We start from the raw sequence: 14,731 nt of genomic DNA on the forward strand, positions 1-14,731 counted from the left end.
TCCAAACACCGACCCACCATCAGTGAAGGAAGAGTTAGTGCATGAATTATTACAGGAGCTTGACCCCCTACAAATCGATGGGCCCTGACGCCATCCACCCGAGGGTGTTGAGAGAGCTGGCTGATGTCATTGCAAGGCCACTCTCCATAATCTTCAAGAAGTCATGGAGAACAGGGGATGACCCAGAGGACTGGAGGAAGGCAAATGTTATCTACAAGAAGGGCTCGAGGGAGGATCTGGGTAACTGCAGGCCCATCAGCCTTACTTCAATCCCTGGGAAAGTTATGGAACGAATCCTCCTTGGGGCCATCACAAGTCAAATGAAGCACGTGATTGGGAAAAGCCAACGTGGCTTCACTAAGGGCAGATCGTGCTTGACAAACCTGGTGGCCTTCTATGACAAAGTGACTTGCCTGGTTGATATGGGGCAGGCATTGCCTACCAGGTTGACATTGTCTACCTGGACTTCTCCAAGGCCTTTGATACGGTCCCCCATGGCCTCCTCCTGGAGAAATTGATGTGTTATGGCCTAGACAAGTGGTCTGTGCAGTGGGTGGGGAACTGGCTGACAGGCCGCACCCAAAGGGTGGTGGTAAATGGCTCCTTTTCCAAGTGGCAGCCTGTCACAAGTGGAGTCCCCCAGGGATCGATATTGGGCCCAATGTTATTCAATGTCTTTATAAGTGATCTGGATAACAGGATCAAGTACAGCCTGATGAAGTTTGCGGATTACACGAAATTGAGTGGGGAAGTAGACACTCTGGAAGGGAGAGCTGCTCTGCAGGGAGATCTGGATAGGCTGGAGGAGTGGGCCAACAAGAACCTTATGAAATTCAACAAGGACAAGTGTAAGGTCATGCACCTGGGAAAACACAGTCCAGGAGTGCAGTACAGACTGGGATCCACCTGGATGGAGAGCAGCTCTGTGGAAAGGGACCTGGGGGTCCTGGTGGACAGAAAGCTCAACATGAGTGAACAGTGTGCTGCTGCAGCCGAGAAGGCCAACAGGATGCTGGGTTGCATCAAAAAGGGCATCACCAGCAGAGATAAAGAAGTCAGTATCCTGCTCTACTCAGCACTTGTCAGGCCACACCTGGAGTACTGTGTACAGTTCTGGTCCCCGCTATACAAAAAGGATGTGGAGAGGCTGGAAGGGGTCCAGAGAAGGGCCACCAAGATGATCAAAGGACTGGGAAGCTGCCATATGAGGATAGGCTGGGAGAACTGGGTTTGTTCAGCCTTGAGAAAAGGAGGCTTAGAGGGGATCTCATCACCATGTACCAGTACTTAAGGGGTAGCTACAAAGAAGACAGAGACTCCCTTTTTACACGGAGTCACATGGAGAGGAGAAGGGGGAATGGACACAAGTTGCTCTTGGGGAGATTCCGATTGGACACGAGAGCGAAATTTTTCACAGTGAGGACAGTCAACCATTGGAATAATCTCCCCAGGGAAGTGGTTGACTTGACCATGTTGGACACCTTCAAGAGTCGTCTGGACAGGGTGCTGGGCCATCTTGTCTAGACTGTGCTCTTCCTAGAAAGGTTGGACTAGATGATCCCTGAGGTCCCTTCCAACCTGTGATTCTGTGATTAAGTAAACTCATCCAAACTTACCCATTCAGCTTCATCATCATCACCACAGTCCCCAAAACAGGAGCTAGCCAGTCCATCCTGAGATCCCTTCTTTAGGACCCGGATTCCCTGCAAGTCCATCCGACGACCTTTTACCTCCAGTGCCCCTTCAAAAGCTTCCTGAGGCCAAGAGTTTTCAAACTCATCCACCAAAGCCAGCATCTCTTCAGACATCTGATCATCTTCTAACCCCTCCATTCCTTCTGAACCGTTGCTTTCTGCAGTGACTGCGTCTAAGAGGGAATACCATAAAAACTTCAAAAATTCTCTTCCTGCTACTTCCACAAATAGTATAAAATGGATCTTTTTTTCTGTGACCTAACTTTTCCACTTGCACAAATGAAATATCACTGACTACTCACTGGATGCTGCAAATGGAGAGGGGGAATGGAGAATGTAGACTTCCCCACTGCAAAGAAACATCAACCGTTGCTTCAAAAATCAACACTTCTAGACCATTTTGATCAGCTTCCTTTCCAAACCAGAATTCTTCCTGTCGGAAGGAGTAAACAGGTGGTGTCTCTTCTCTATCTATGTGCATTAAACACTGAATAAAGTGACCTATACCTTAACCACAGGCACTGTTTTTCTTCCCTTCTGTCTGGCACAGCTGATACAGAATTCACAGAGGTACAACCAACATGCATTTGTAGAGTCTTGCAAGAAACTACATCCTTTAGCTTGGAAAGCCTCTAAACCTTGATCTCATTTTTTGATTTAATGCATTTTGACACTAGACTTGGAGAAGAACAGTGAACAGAATGAAACTGGTTTTAAGGGTTACTTGTCACTTTACAGAAAGAGAGGAGAAAAGGTGGTTTCTTGGAGGAAGACAGCTCTTCTGAAAAATCTAGAAACTGATTCATTTGCCAGCACTGATTTTGTAAGGCTGACTTACTTTCCAGTCTCAAGAAGGAGGAATCACTTGCTGAACTCTGAGTAAGGACTTCTGGATTTTCTGTACTTCCATCAGAGTGTCCTTCTGCTGCTGCTGTAACTGACTCATGGTGGTCATGAAAGTATTTCTCCTTGTCATGACTGCCATCTGGATTTTTCTCATGACAGTGGCCTGAAAGAGAAAAGTTTACTGATACACTATGTAAGATTGCTGCTCTGGGATACAGTGCAGAAGCTGTACTGCGGAAGCTACAGCCTTCTAGTTTTCTACATACAATTTAACATTATAATTCTACAAGGTATCAAAGACTCTTGACAAGGCAGATTACGTAAAATAGTTACAGGAAGCAATATTATTAGCCATAAACAGTAAACTACTAATGAAAGAAAAATCAGGTATCTTTTGAAGGAAGATTGCACATTACATAGAAAATTATTGTGTGCTGGTAGTCACTCCAATGAGCATTCCCAAGATACATTTTTAATGACACTACACCATACTTGGGAGTTCCCTGTCATATGAGCATCACTTAGACACCATGATGCTCACCATACTTACATGCAAGAGAAAAAGGGCCAAAGCAGACTGATATGGCTCTGACCTTCTGTGCCAGCAACAGACAGTATGTAGGTAAGACTAGCTCATTTAATACCTGCAGCTTTTGTCTGTCTATTTATCTGTGCCAAAAATCAGAAGTTTAATCAGCTGAAAATTTAACATCTGTAATTCTGTGGTCAGGTTACAGGTTCAGATTCCACCAAATACAAAGATCTAGGAATAACACTGGAAAAATCCAAATGCAGAGTCAGTAATGAGCAGATAAAAAAAAACAAACCCCAATGTGCAAACTTGCAATGCTTCCCTTTGAGCATCCTTCAGCGAGACACTGTTAAGCGTTCAGAGAGCTTAAAGGGTAGCCGCCTGCATCTCTGTAGCAATATTTTTCATCTCAAATATACTTTACCTAAACAGCTCAGATTTTTCTAAGAATTACTTGCCAGTCTTCCAGGGCAAGAAGTGTTTAGAGAGCTGCTCCCCCAGCCGACCTCCAGAGCCACACAGGTAGAGTCAGGATTCTTTATACGTGTGAGAGGCTGGGAGCTGCTCTGAACCCCACTGCACAGCTATGGGACTAAGACATGGACTGGGGCACCTGCCTATCGCCACAAAGCCGCCTGCCACCACAGAGAAAAAACACATTCCATGTGCAAAGCTGCTGCTCTCAAATCCCTCCTTCCTTTATTTCAACCACTTGTGAGTGAAATTAGCATACATATACAAATGAATTAAGAATCACATAGCAAATCAAAGGATGCTTAAATTATATGCAAGATTCTCAAGTATGTTTCCCATTCTACTCTCATGAATGCAAATTGTATTGCTCCATGCATACAGAAAGTGTTATTTTTTTTCAACCAGCAGCATAAAATATGAGATCAGTGACTCTTTTTTCTTCACACAATGATCCCATGTTACAAAAAAGTATTTTTAGATCTCGCTCCTATCAGGCCAGCAGGACGAGAAGATGGTTGTAACTCTTGTGTATGGGTACCCTGTTCCACCACTTCTCAACAAAGTGAAACTATAGCTTTTTGCTGTATTCTCTCTACTTCTGCATCGTGAAAACTCAGGTGGCATCTTTGGAGGAGAAACAGAACAATATTTTCTGCAAGGTGTGTGTGGGTGCGTGGGTGTGTAAAATCAAACAAATGAAACTATTCATAAACCCTCTGTGAAAACTATTTCTTGCCCTACCTTTTCTGCTGTACATAACATAGGTCAAACAATGTTACTTTATGAGTAAATATATAAAACAGAAGGAGTTAACTTCATAAATTCTTGTAATATCTGACATACAATTATAACCTGCCTTTCCTACTCTATTAGTGATTGATACTTTCTTTAGTCCCCTCCCTACCTCCCCCACGCTGTCAATAAGAAATTAACTGGTTTCACTAAAAAAAAAAATTAGCACTTCAATATATGGAGATCCTCATGTTTCATTTATGAGAAATGGCATGCACAGAACCTTAAAAGTGAAACTAGTCCCCCCTGCCTGACATCAAACCAGCCTGATTTTGATGAAAGTCAGATGCTTCTCAGTAATGTTATGACCACAATTCCCTTTGAAGGTCAACTCATCATTAGTATGAAGAACAAAGCAAAGGGCTGAAAAAACAGACAACTATTTTTAATTGAAATAAAAATGCCAAAAAGAGAAAAAAAACCTGGAAAAAATAAGCAGAAGGAAAAAAGCATGATGGCACTTAAAATTCTACTTAAGACCAACTCTGTTAATATTAATTTACAAATACTGACAGCTGAAAACAGCCTAGATAAGAGTGCTGGCTTTCTTGGGATCTGAGAGCTGCTATATATAGAAACCTGAACGGTCTAATTTTTTCAAATTGCTGCTTTTGGTTGTCTGACATTGCAGGAGAAAAAACAAATGCTGGTTGAAAAATCAGTGGAAGTTCAAAATCTCTGATGAGCGTACCAGGAAGCTGGTGGTACTGGAAGACTGCAAGTCAGAACTCTGCAGCTTGTATCAGACAGACGCCTGAAGACCAAGGGGGAAAACCACCAGGTAAGAGTGCGAGACCAGCAAGGGAACAATGTAGCCCCAAACTCCAGGCACCTTCACTGGCTGTAGAACATTAGCTGTGTCACTGCAATACTTACAGCACCTTAGCTGTATGAAGGACAAAAGGGACTACCACACTACAAATGCTCAGCTACGTATCATTTATTAACATTTCACATATATTCTGATTGTCTAAATATGCACGTGTGAAGTCCTGATACAGTGACACTGCAGCTGCCAAACTTGGAAGTCTAAAACTACCTCATAGTACTTGATCAATTCAGTACTTGGTCCATCCCAAAAAGTTACTAGACAAGGATCACTTTCTTACTATTTTTTTTTTCCCCAAGAGCAGCTGTTGCCACTTTTCCTATTGATTCTTCAGAGCTCTGGAAGCTCAGAGGAAAGTGGACCAGTTTGCCCTACCTTGTGTATCATGAGTCCTGGTTACTATGTTCCAGGCAGTGAAACAAATATGCTACAGAGATGACATAAAATAAGTGTCTGGGCCTTTATTTAAGTGTTGGAAATAACACAAATGAATAGCCTGGTTGTGCCAGGTTAATGTAGAAATTAGGAGGGAAAAAAAAAAAAAGAACAGTTCCTAAATTATAAAGCAAATCCATTGGATAGAAAAAACAAATACAAACTCTAAACTGAAGCATCGAGACCTTGGAGATTAAAAGCAGGACACTGTATATATTAAAGGTCTCGATTTATCATATTGTTCTAGTCTGTAATTTGTTGGGGCCAACGTGAATGCACTTGTACAGCATTAGCACAACACAGATTTTAAATATAGAAAAGGTCTGCTAGATCATCCATCCCATCTAATATTAATCACCTTCTTGATTTTCAGGACCCCTCTCAAATGTCCACCAAAGCTGTGGTACCTACTGCAGTTGGTAGGGCTAAAAAACCCTGCAAAAAAGTCAGACTTAAGTTCTTGTTTAGGAATTGGATGATTCCAAATGCTTAAGTTGAAAGCCACTTTGTGTAGGGAAAGAAACACCCAGAGAGTCAACATCTGTAGCAAGGAAGGAGAAATAATTGGAAGAAGTAATGCAGTAACTGATGTTGACGACTTGTTCCACCTATAACAAGTATTTATTCTAAACTATACTTCATATTGCCACATTTCTCAGAAAAGTCACGCTTGTGTATAAACTTCTTTGTTACTACGTGAGGTTTCTTGTTTAAGAGCAAACTTGTCATTTAGGTGCCTCCAGACCCTCAGACTGAAAGCCGCTTACCTAAAGCAGGGAAAGAAACATGAAAAGTATGGCAAAGATGAATAAACAACACCCCCAGTGTATCACATGGAAGTGCTGCACCTTGACATGGGTCTTGAAAGTAATCAAACTTCACCATTAAAGAGGGCACTGATTGTTTTAAAAATCTAAAATAACTAGCATTGTAGCTGTCTGTGTCTTGTGGTACATCTGGCAGAAAGAACGAGGCCTCACTATTGTCACTGTTTCTATATACCAACTTGAGATAAATGAGTTGGTGTCATCTACAGCACTGGAAACAAAAAGCAAAATTATCTCGAAGTGTCTTTGGTCAGCACAGTGTTTTTACTGACTTTTTATTCTTTCTTTGTCAGTGCAGAGCTTGCAAAATATGGCATTCCTAACTCTACCACCTATGTTCCCATATACTAGGTTTTAGAAAATCCTCCCCAGGTTCAGGACCTTGCACTTGCTCTTGTTGAATATCATGAGGTTCCCCTCAGCCCAGTGTGCTACTAAAGTGATGTGCTCCTTTATGGTTCAACAATGCAAAGAGAACTCTTCCTAATACAGATATAAGTCAGCCCAATACCTGGGTTGCCACAGTATAGAAAAAACTGAAACCAAGTTGTAGACAGGAGTTATTGACTCCATGCTTGTTTTTTTGATGCACGCTCAAAACTAGTATTCCACACAGTGAAATTTGGTAAAGGTAGTTCTCTTTTTTTATAGCAGAAACGACATATCACTAAGCTTAATGCAAACAGGTTTTAATCCTTGCATGCAGATGAATAGTCTCATCAGCAGACATTTCAGGAGCAGTGCATCAATAAGCCGTCTTCTTTTTACTTTTGCTAGTCACTGCTTACACAGATGCAGAGAGACACTAGTCAAAGAGGGTGGTACGTTACCACTTTACCCATGAAAATGTGTGACAATTAATGCTACTTTTAGGTCATGTGAAAACTTTAGGGTTGCTCACTGCTTGGGTGACGTTGCATATTTAGAATTAGTCTAAAATATATCCATTATAGAAACCAAACTGAAAACCAGCTTATTGTCACCCATCACTTTTATAGAACAAGTCTTGTTCAGTGCTTCATGTCACAGGCAATATAATTTACCAGGGTTTACAAAAATATCCTGGAATGAATGAACAAACTCACCTAGCAGAACCCCTTTGCGCATCTAAAACTACTGGGATCTCAGTCATCAAAATTTGGGCCAAACTAGCACCTGAAGAACTGTCTTACTTTCTGCACCATGGTGACTCCACTGCAATATGATATTAATGAGTCAGGGTAGTGTTATGGGAAAGTGCTGTTTGAGAAACCATCCTTCAGACAAATACAAAACATGAGTTTTGACTTTCACGGCAATGTTAACACTGGTGATTAACACACTGCATACTCAAAGTACCTTGATATTTCAAGGTGAACATGATAAATTCCTAAGGATCTTGTGAGCCATTAAAAGCAACCACGTTATTCCACTTGACTGCAAAACATTGTTAAAGGAAAAAAATCCATGCCACTTATTTTGAGATGTTTTAAAAGCAATAGGTCGAGCAGTAACTAGAGAAGAGACCTTTGTTTAGCTATTGCTGCTGGGCTCACCTTAATTATAAATTAACATGGCTATAAGATTTTTCTCTAAAATTAATGCATTCCTTTTTTTACCGTTTTCCTGAAAAAAATAGGTATTTACACTTCAAAATGAATCCCATGATTCAGCTTTGAAAGCAGAAACTGCAAACCACTTTGAACAAGATTGTCATCAAAAACATGACAGAAGGGGCACCAGCCGTAACTGCCAAACAGCAAGACAGCACTGTGCTCCAGAAGCACAAGCTGGGCTCCACACACACAAGCTAAAAAAAAAAAAACTTCTCGGTTTCTTTTGTTTCTTTTTAGTGAAAAATGATCAGCAAAGTGACAGAGCAGGAAAGTAAAGGGAGGGGAGAAGAAAAGTACACGTTATTCATTACAGTTACCTGGCTATGCAAGACTGACCTGTGAATGTTTAACAGGTCTATATTTAACCCAAGAGAAATACACAAGTCCTACCACAGTGAATACTGTGCACTATAGGACCCACGAAAGTTACAAAGCAGACAGGTAACCTTTATCTGCAGAAGCAGAAGATTGTTCAAAGCCTTGCCGCAGACTCAAAAAGCCAAACAGCCCACCCAACGGTCAGTCTTGCTCTCTCTGAATCCAACAGTATCACTGCTAGTTTCAACAAGGCCTGACTAGGCTCTGTAACAGTAACACAAATGTACCTCCAGTACATGTACCTTTTACAGTTGTAATATACTGGATAAATCACTAAAAAAAAATAAATAAATCTACTACTCACATATCATCATAGCTACTCTGCTGGAATAACAAAGGACAGATTGTAGTAGTTTCCCTCTCCGGTCAAATATTTCAAGTTACATATCAATATGGGTACTGGCAGAGAATAATGAGTGTAGTGCCCAAAATTTAGACTAAGCTTTTGGTGTTTTTTCTCTCCACAGAGAAACACTATCCATTTTTAGCTTTTTCCCTTTAATATAAATCCACCTTTGCAAAACTGTAAGTTACAGGACAAAAATAAACATTTTCAAAGGACAGGACATACTGCTAACTGAAAAATAAAAGCTAAGTATAGTGAACAGTAATGCAGAGCAATATGAAGTATCTTAGAAGTTGGTTTTCATAAATTCCTACCTCTTCTCTAAATTCATCCCTTAGATGAATGGTCAGTGGCCCTGAGTAGTCAGAAGAGTGCCCTACATAACAAGCTTTGGTTTGATGCATAGCAAACAACTGGACGTTGATTTATATGATCAAAATTTACACTCAAGCACACAAAATGAAGCATACAAAAGGTCTTCCTTTTTTATTATTTATTCCAACAACAGGTTTTCAATTAAGAGGATTATATAGTAAATCAGCTCTTTTCACTTGTAGGGAAATAGTTTTTATATCTGATTTGTAGCCAAAAGATGCCTCTAAATTGGCTTAGCTATAGATTTAAAGATTATCTATTTGTCTCATTACAGCAGTTCTGATTAAACCTTTCAAAGCATACAAATGCCAACAACACATAACTAGATTTCTTTTTCATATGGAGAGAAATACCTCACCATTGCATAACAGACCAGTCCCTGATGAACACACAAGTTCTCCTTCTGAAATATCAAGAGGTGATAAATAAAACACGGAAAAAATTTTAAAGAGGAAGACAAACCTATTTAAATTAGAATGCAATGCAGTTTAATAAGGGACATGCATGCAAAACATATTGAAGAATTCAGTAGGCTACTTTATAACAGAGTAGAAAATGTCAACCCTTCCCCACCCCCGACACCTCTTCCACAGTTAAAAATAGGGATGGGGAAATGAAAGAGATTGACTACCCAAAGCCTTCACTCTCCTCTTCCTCACCACCCGCTAAAACAGGAGCTTGTTTTTTTTATGATGCACACCTAGAAGCAATAACTTGCTCTATGATGCCTGGGAATAGGGCCCAAACCACAGAAACATCTAAACATCTAAATTTAAACTCTCTAATCCTGTCAGTGGATAAAAGAGACTAGAAAATATCTCTTTCAGGGGACCCTGCTCCTACATATAGAGAAGGAAGTTAAGTAGCACTCCAGTCTGAACTTCAGCCTGTGCCTGAAGAATAGCTTAATTGTGTTTTTTTTTTTTTTGGGAAAGAGGGAAAGAAAGCAAGAGAAACAAGCACGTGTAAGTTCTGAAGACAAAGGCTTGTCCTCAGTGACTTCTCCTTTGTGCCAGATCTTCCTTACTGTCAGATAATAGTTACTTATTCATTCCTCACCAATAAACATTCACCCACAGTAGATCACAGTATAACGTATGCTATGAATATCAAATGACTAATATTTAGTTCCCTGCACTCAACGCACTTCTGAAATCGGTTTCTGATTAAGCCTTGGAAATTTTTAGTTTAAGGATCACTAGCATTAGCAAAGGCAAGAGTGGCCTGCATTTGTTTTGCTTCCTTTCTAATATTTCCTCCATCATAAGCCACTTACTACTACTTATGCTAAACATTAAATATTTTGCTAGATCCTGTTAGATCCTGCGGTACCTATGAACTCAAGTGTAAAAGGGACTTTAAGTACAAGAGTAGCCCACACATGAAACACGGCATTTTGTAGTTGAGATCTACAACGGTTAACTATCCCTGTTATGAGTTACTGGTAGCTTTCCACTTCTCTCAACATACGGGGTTGACATTATAAAGCCAAGTAATGGCCTTATGTGTGTGTCTTTTGACTACTACCCTGTTTGTAAGGTTTAAACCATATATTGGAATTTAAACATTATTCCACAGGGACCTGATGTCATATTTTTTATTTTAAGAAAATATTTTTGATAGGCTGTACTTATGTTTATCTGTGTATCTCTTCATTAGGTTATACTGCTCAACAAGAGCAGATTAATAGTCAGACTTGATCCATGACAATTTATAGATTTGTTTTGGATAGATATCCATATAGTCTTCCTCCTAACTGGAGATCAAAGAAGAGACACTAACACACTCAAATAGCAAAACAATGTGGTAACTGGTCAGGTAGGTATGCCCCTTACTAATCCAAGGCAGCTTTTAAGTGCTTAGCAGTTTGTCTGACAGGCCACTTTTTACACAATTCCATGAAGAAGCAGAGTTGCTGCTGTATGAAAGATTAAAAAAAAAATTAATCCTGTTTATGAGGGAGTGATGAACAAGAACAGAATTAGCCTTTTCTTGAGTCCAGGTAAGGAACACCTGCTGAAGGTTAAGTTTGACAAGAATACTGCCAACCACCCTAGCTTAGGATTCAAGAGGAAAATCCTTTCCTCACACTGCCAGAATAGTACAAAGCTATAGAAAAGTGCATGCAGAAAGACTAGAAATTTTTGGAAGAATGTGCCTTCTCCCCAGAACTGCTGCATTCAAGAAACATCAATCTCTTCCTCTAGGGAAACTCTGAATTGCTCTAGTTTCAGTCACTAGTAGCCAGAACAGATGATAGATTTAAAGCTTTGAGGACAGTCAGAGCACAACACAAACTCACATGAACCAAGCAACCAACCTTAAAAGGAGAAAAAAAATAAAAATCAATAAAGTAGACAGATCAGGGGTAGTTAAGTGCCTGGCACTCCATGGCTCAGCATGCAGTACTCATTTTAATCTGAGCACATGGCATTGCATGCTGCTTTGAGACAATCTCAACATGACTCATTAGAGGCTGGGGCTATGCATCACCACTTCACCAGTTCTCAGATTTAAGTCAAGTGAATACAGCCTTCAAGGTCCAGCAAGTTGTTAATGACACTAAACTATGCATTGTCAGTTCTCCTATACACGGGGATCACATGTTCTTTCTCTGCCAAACATGCATTAACCAACTCTCTAATTCAGTCTGTACAGCTTTACTATGAAGTTGCTCGTGCAACTACATCTTCCTGGAGATGTAGCTGGGGAATTACTCCTCCTTCTAAAAAGGCTGTTGAACATATACAGTTGTTGGACCTTCTTAAAAAGGTTCAGCTTTAGGCAGTATGTACTATTCAGGTTCAGTATGGATTTTTAGCAGCTACATGCAAGAAACCACCACTGGCAAAAGCACCCTCCCAAAAAAAGATGAAGACACAGACAGTAGCAAAGATGTCTCATTGTCTCTACACTCCTATCACAAAAAAGCACCAAAAACATTGCAGAGAAATGTTAATACATCGGATAACTGAAGGTATCAGGCTTTGAAAAATTTAGTTGGAGAGAACATTTTCTCTTCTTCTCTAACCCCCAATGATCCTCCTCCTACTACTTGACCATGTAGCTATGCTGAAGTAATGGAAGGATCCAGATAACATGTCATGAAGAACCATTTGCACTATAAAGGCAGATAAAAACTGGAAATGACATTACATTTAGTTTAATACTGTACGGCTTCTTCTTCATACGTTAAGAGTTTTGCATCAGTATACTCTCACTGAACTCTCCTACAATTCTAAATTCCCTTCCACTGTGCTATCCCCATTTCCTCAATTACTCCTGCAGCTGAGGCCATGACTTACTTTCTCCCTCCTGGCCTGTGGCCTTTTGATCCTGGGAAAAGACAGAATGGATACAGAAGACTAAATATTGCAGGCATATGATTCTTAACAGAGCATGAAGCAAAGTGAGACCGATGACTCTTGGGAGAAGTTGTTAGGTACACTGTCATGCTGTAAATAAGCAAAGTATGTAAACTAGGAAGACAGACTTTACATGATGTAAAGAAATCACCTAATGTTAGCATAAAAAGGAGCTGCAGATCAAATTTATCCATTAGCATGCTTAACAAATGCAAGAGAGAATGACATATGAGCAACAGAGAGATACTTAAGACAGCACACTTTGCTTGCTAATTACAGAAAACTAAGATACATAACGGCTTTCCAGCAAGCAGTAGTTTGGAAGCAACGTGCATTAGCAGTGGGTATACAGCCTTTACATACTGGTGTAGCTACAAATGCCATGTTTAACATAGTACCACATTCTTTCATTTTTAAATTTAAGAATCTCAATCTATACATCTCTGCATATTTTGAGAAGAAAAATACATGGAGCTTGGAAAGGAAAGACAGGTTTCAAAGTAAGCTTGGAACAGCACTATCAAGGCAAGGTCCTTCACTTTCAACTTCCTTCAGCCACTCAAGGGATGCTAGACAAAGACTTTTCAGGGAAAGATCTGATCTACGCAGCAGGCATCAAATCAAGTATCAAAAAGCCTGTGTCTGGTCAACTATCTTCCAGATCACAGCAGTAAAATTCTAGGAACGCCACGATTATTGCAGCAAAGGTAGATGGTAGGAACTGCTTCTTCCCTTGCTGAGCTAATGGTGCAGAAGTAGTAGCCCAGAACTGAAATAATAATAGGGTCACGTTATTCCCACAGAGCACATTCTCACATAAGATTTCTCCAGGATCTCCCAGAGGCATGTCTGACATTTCCTGATGCCCCCACCCCCTACGGATGTCTGCCTCCAACAGGACAAAAAGCAATCCTTGTTTTCCGTATCTCCCACGTGCAGGGTTCAGTAAGATGTTTTCATTCTACGCAAGCACAGTTTAACCTCCTCTTATTCCTTTAGCACTGCAGAGCCCAAATGTGGTGACCTATATTCCACTTGTGCATCACCAACAGATCTTCCAGATGGATCGATACTAAATGATCTCCATTGGCAGAGATGCTTGAGGGAGAAAGAATCCAGCTTGATTGTCAGTTCCCAGGTGGAACTTGCAGGGTGAACAATAGGCATGTGGGTGCACACATGTGCACGTAAGGGGGCAGAAATAAGCAATTGAGTATTTACCTTCAAATGATAATGTTGATTTTAGAACTGATATTGTTTAAGACAGAACCCACTTCCTCTATGCTACTATTAAATGACAATGCAAACATTTGCCACTATGTGTTTCTGAGAGCTCTGACAAGCTGTTCACATGCTTCATAGAATTCTGCTTGTTTAAAAACCTTACTGGGGTCAGCTGTGCTGTCTATACAGATGAACCTTCCCATAAGGCAATGGAGAAAGATTAAAAGCAGCAGAGAAATTAATGGCCACAGATCCCATCCCTTTCATTAATATAATGAGATAACTAAGAGTGCTAACATTTATGGTAGTCTAAATAAGGCTCGGGAGCACTCAAGAATTCTCCCTTTACATGATACGCAAGTCAAAGGAAGAAAAAGCTGAATTTTAAACATACAGTAATGTTCAGTTCAGAAGCCTGTACAATTGGTATAGATTCAGGCCTTTTGCTTCAACTAACACAAGATTAAATTCTGAGCTAAGTTCAATACCCTTTGCCCCAAGAGTAAACATCTCCTCTTTACACCTATTAATACTGTAAGTGATGAGTATTCCTTGGAGGAACAAGATACAGCAGATTGAGAAGGAGGAAACTAACATGCTACTCTGGTAAAAATATCTAAAAGGACATCATGCTATAGCAAATGGAAACAAAATTTAGCAGCCCCTCGCTGGGATTATCGAGTCAGTCACAGCTTGTAGGGGATCACTGAGTAAGTGAAAGTTGCATTTAAAAATGCAAAGTATTTCACATCTCTGTGTTTTAACACACTACTGTAATGAAAATGTATGTGATGCTTTTGCTTAGTGTTTGTGTACCTGAAATCGCTATAAGGAACTTGATGTGATTGCAGCTGTCAGGTTAGAATAAGAGGCTTAAACCGTGATGTTAATTTAAGCAAGTTATTTAATTTGTCCATAAGCTTACTATTAGCGTTTCAAGCAGAGATTCTCCTTTTCAGCTCAACCTCTCCTCTTCAGGTCAGTTTGCTTAAAGGTCTAAGCTTATTAACTTTGTAAGA

The 14,731-nt window shown here is 40.2% G+C and overlaps 1 protein-coding gene across 2 annotated transcripts in view; it reads right to left on the reverse strand.

The window, feature by feature from the left end:
• TTC17 (tetratricopeptide repeat domain 17) overlaps nt 1–14,731 on the reverse strand; it is a 63,582-nt gene that overhangs the window by 12,935 nt on the left and 35,916 nt on the right. For both annotated transcript variants that reach the window (XR_012660728.1, XM_075094313.1), the window contains exons 17-18: nt 2,533–2,703; nt 1,617–1,867 (exon numbers count right to left, since the gene is read on the reverse strand). Coding sequence is in view for 1 of the 2 variants with exons in the window: in XM_075094313.1 (XP_074950414.1) it covers nt 1,617–1,867; nt 2,533–2,703 (422 nt within the window). In the remaining variant the exon portion in view is untranslated. The remainder of the gene's footprint in view (nt 1–1,616; nt 1,868–2,532; nt 2,704–14,731) is intronic.

Source organism: Phalacrocorax aristotelis, chromosome 5 (genome assembly GCF_949628215.1).
Source record: "Phalacrocorax aristotelis chromosome 5, bGulAri2.1, whole genome shotgun sequence".
Taxonomy (NCBI): domain Eukaryota; kingdom Metazoa; phylum Chordata; class Aves; order Suliformes; family Phalacrocoracidae; genus Phalacrocorax; species Phalacrocorax aristotelis.